This window comes from Triticum dicoccoides, chromosome 1B (assembly GCF_002162155.2).
Source record: "Triticum dicoccoides isolate Atlit2015 ecotype Zavitan chromosome 1B, WEW_v2.0, whole genome shotgun sequence".
NCBI lineage: Eukaryota > Viridiplantae > Streptophyta > Magnoliopsida > Poales > Poaceae > Triticum > Triticum dicoccoides.
The window spans coordinates 403,715,901-403,716,620 of record NC_041381.1 but is presented as its reverse complement, the minus strand read 5'-3'; the positions used below and the strand labels follow the sequence as shown (position 1 = coordinate 403,716,620).

The 720-nt window shown below is 44.0% G+C and overlaps 1 protein-coding gene across 1 annotated transcript in view; it reads left to right on the top strand.

The window, feature by feature from the left end:
* Window positions 1-225: 225 nt before the first annotated feature.
* Window positions 226-720, top strand: part of LOC119305722 — a 1,078-nt gene continuing 583 nt past the window's right edge. Inside the window, exons 1-2 of the mRNA XM_037582170.1 lie at window positions 226-501; window positions 592-669. Of these exons, the coding sequence (XP_037438067.1) occupies window positions 359-501; window positions 592-669 (221 nt within the window). The 5' untranslated portion in view covers window positions 226-358. The remainder of the gene's footprint in view (window positions 502-591; window positions 670-720) is intronic.

Below are 720 nucleotides of genomic sequence, written 5' to 3'. Positions count from 1 at the left end.
TTTCTAGATTACTGAATTTCGCCACGGCATATTGGGAATGGTCGGCTGGACCTTTCTGTAGTGGCAGGCCCTAAGATGGCAACCTACTCTGTGACTATACAGGCGCACTCAGAACAGGAGCAGCTTCGCCTTTCTGAAAATGCAGACCGCTACATGAACTACTTTGGGCATCTTACGAATTTGACCGACGGTGGCAATGTACTAAAAGTTCTTGGTCCGGCGTGCTGGACGGTCATTGTAAGAACTTCCATTTTCGTATGTTTCGTAAAAGGTTCGGCACCTTATGGAACTAGGAATTGGACTGCAACATGTCCTGTCATTTTTAGTCTAGCAAAAGGTAAGACGGTGCTGCACCATAATGGAACTGCGGCTCCATAAATTCGTTTTTCGCAGAGGAAAAGCCCCATGTTCGGCATCCAAAAAAGTGTGCTTAGTAAATGTTCGTCTGTCGATTTGCAGGATGATCGGCTCGGAGTGCATGCAGGCGTTGCATTTTGTCAGGTAAGTTCGTGTGACTCATATATACCATTATACCAAGTCGCATGTTTTTGTACTTTCTCTGACGATAATGCATTCATAAAACACATGCAGCAATGCTGATTGCATATTAGTTAATGGCTCTATAAGGATGTGTGATTCCCTCGCGCACGTACGTGTCTACTCTATGAGGTGTGTGACAGAGAAATCTATTTATGGTTTTAAATCAGTACTTGGTGATTT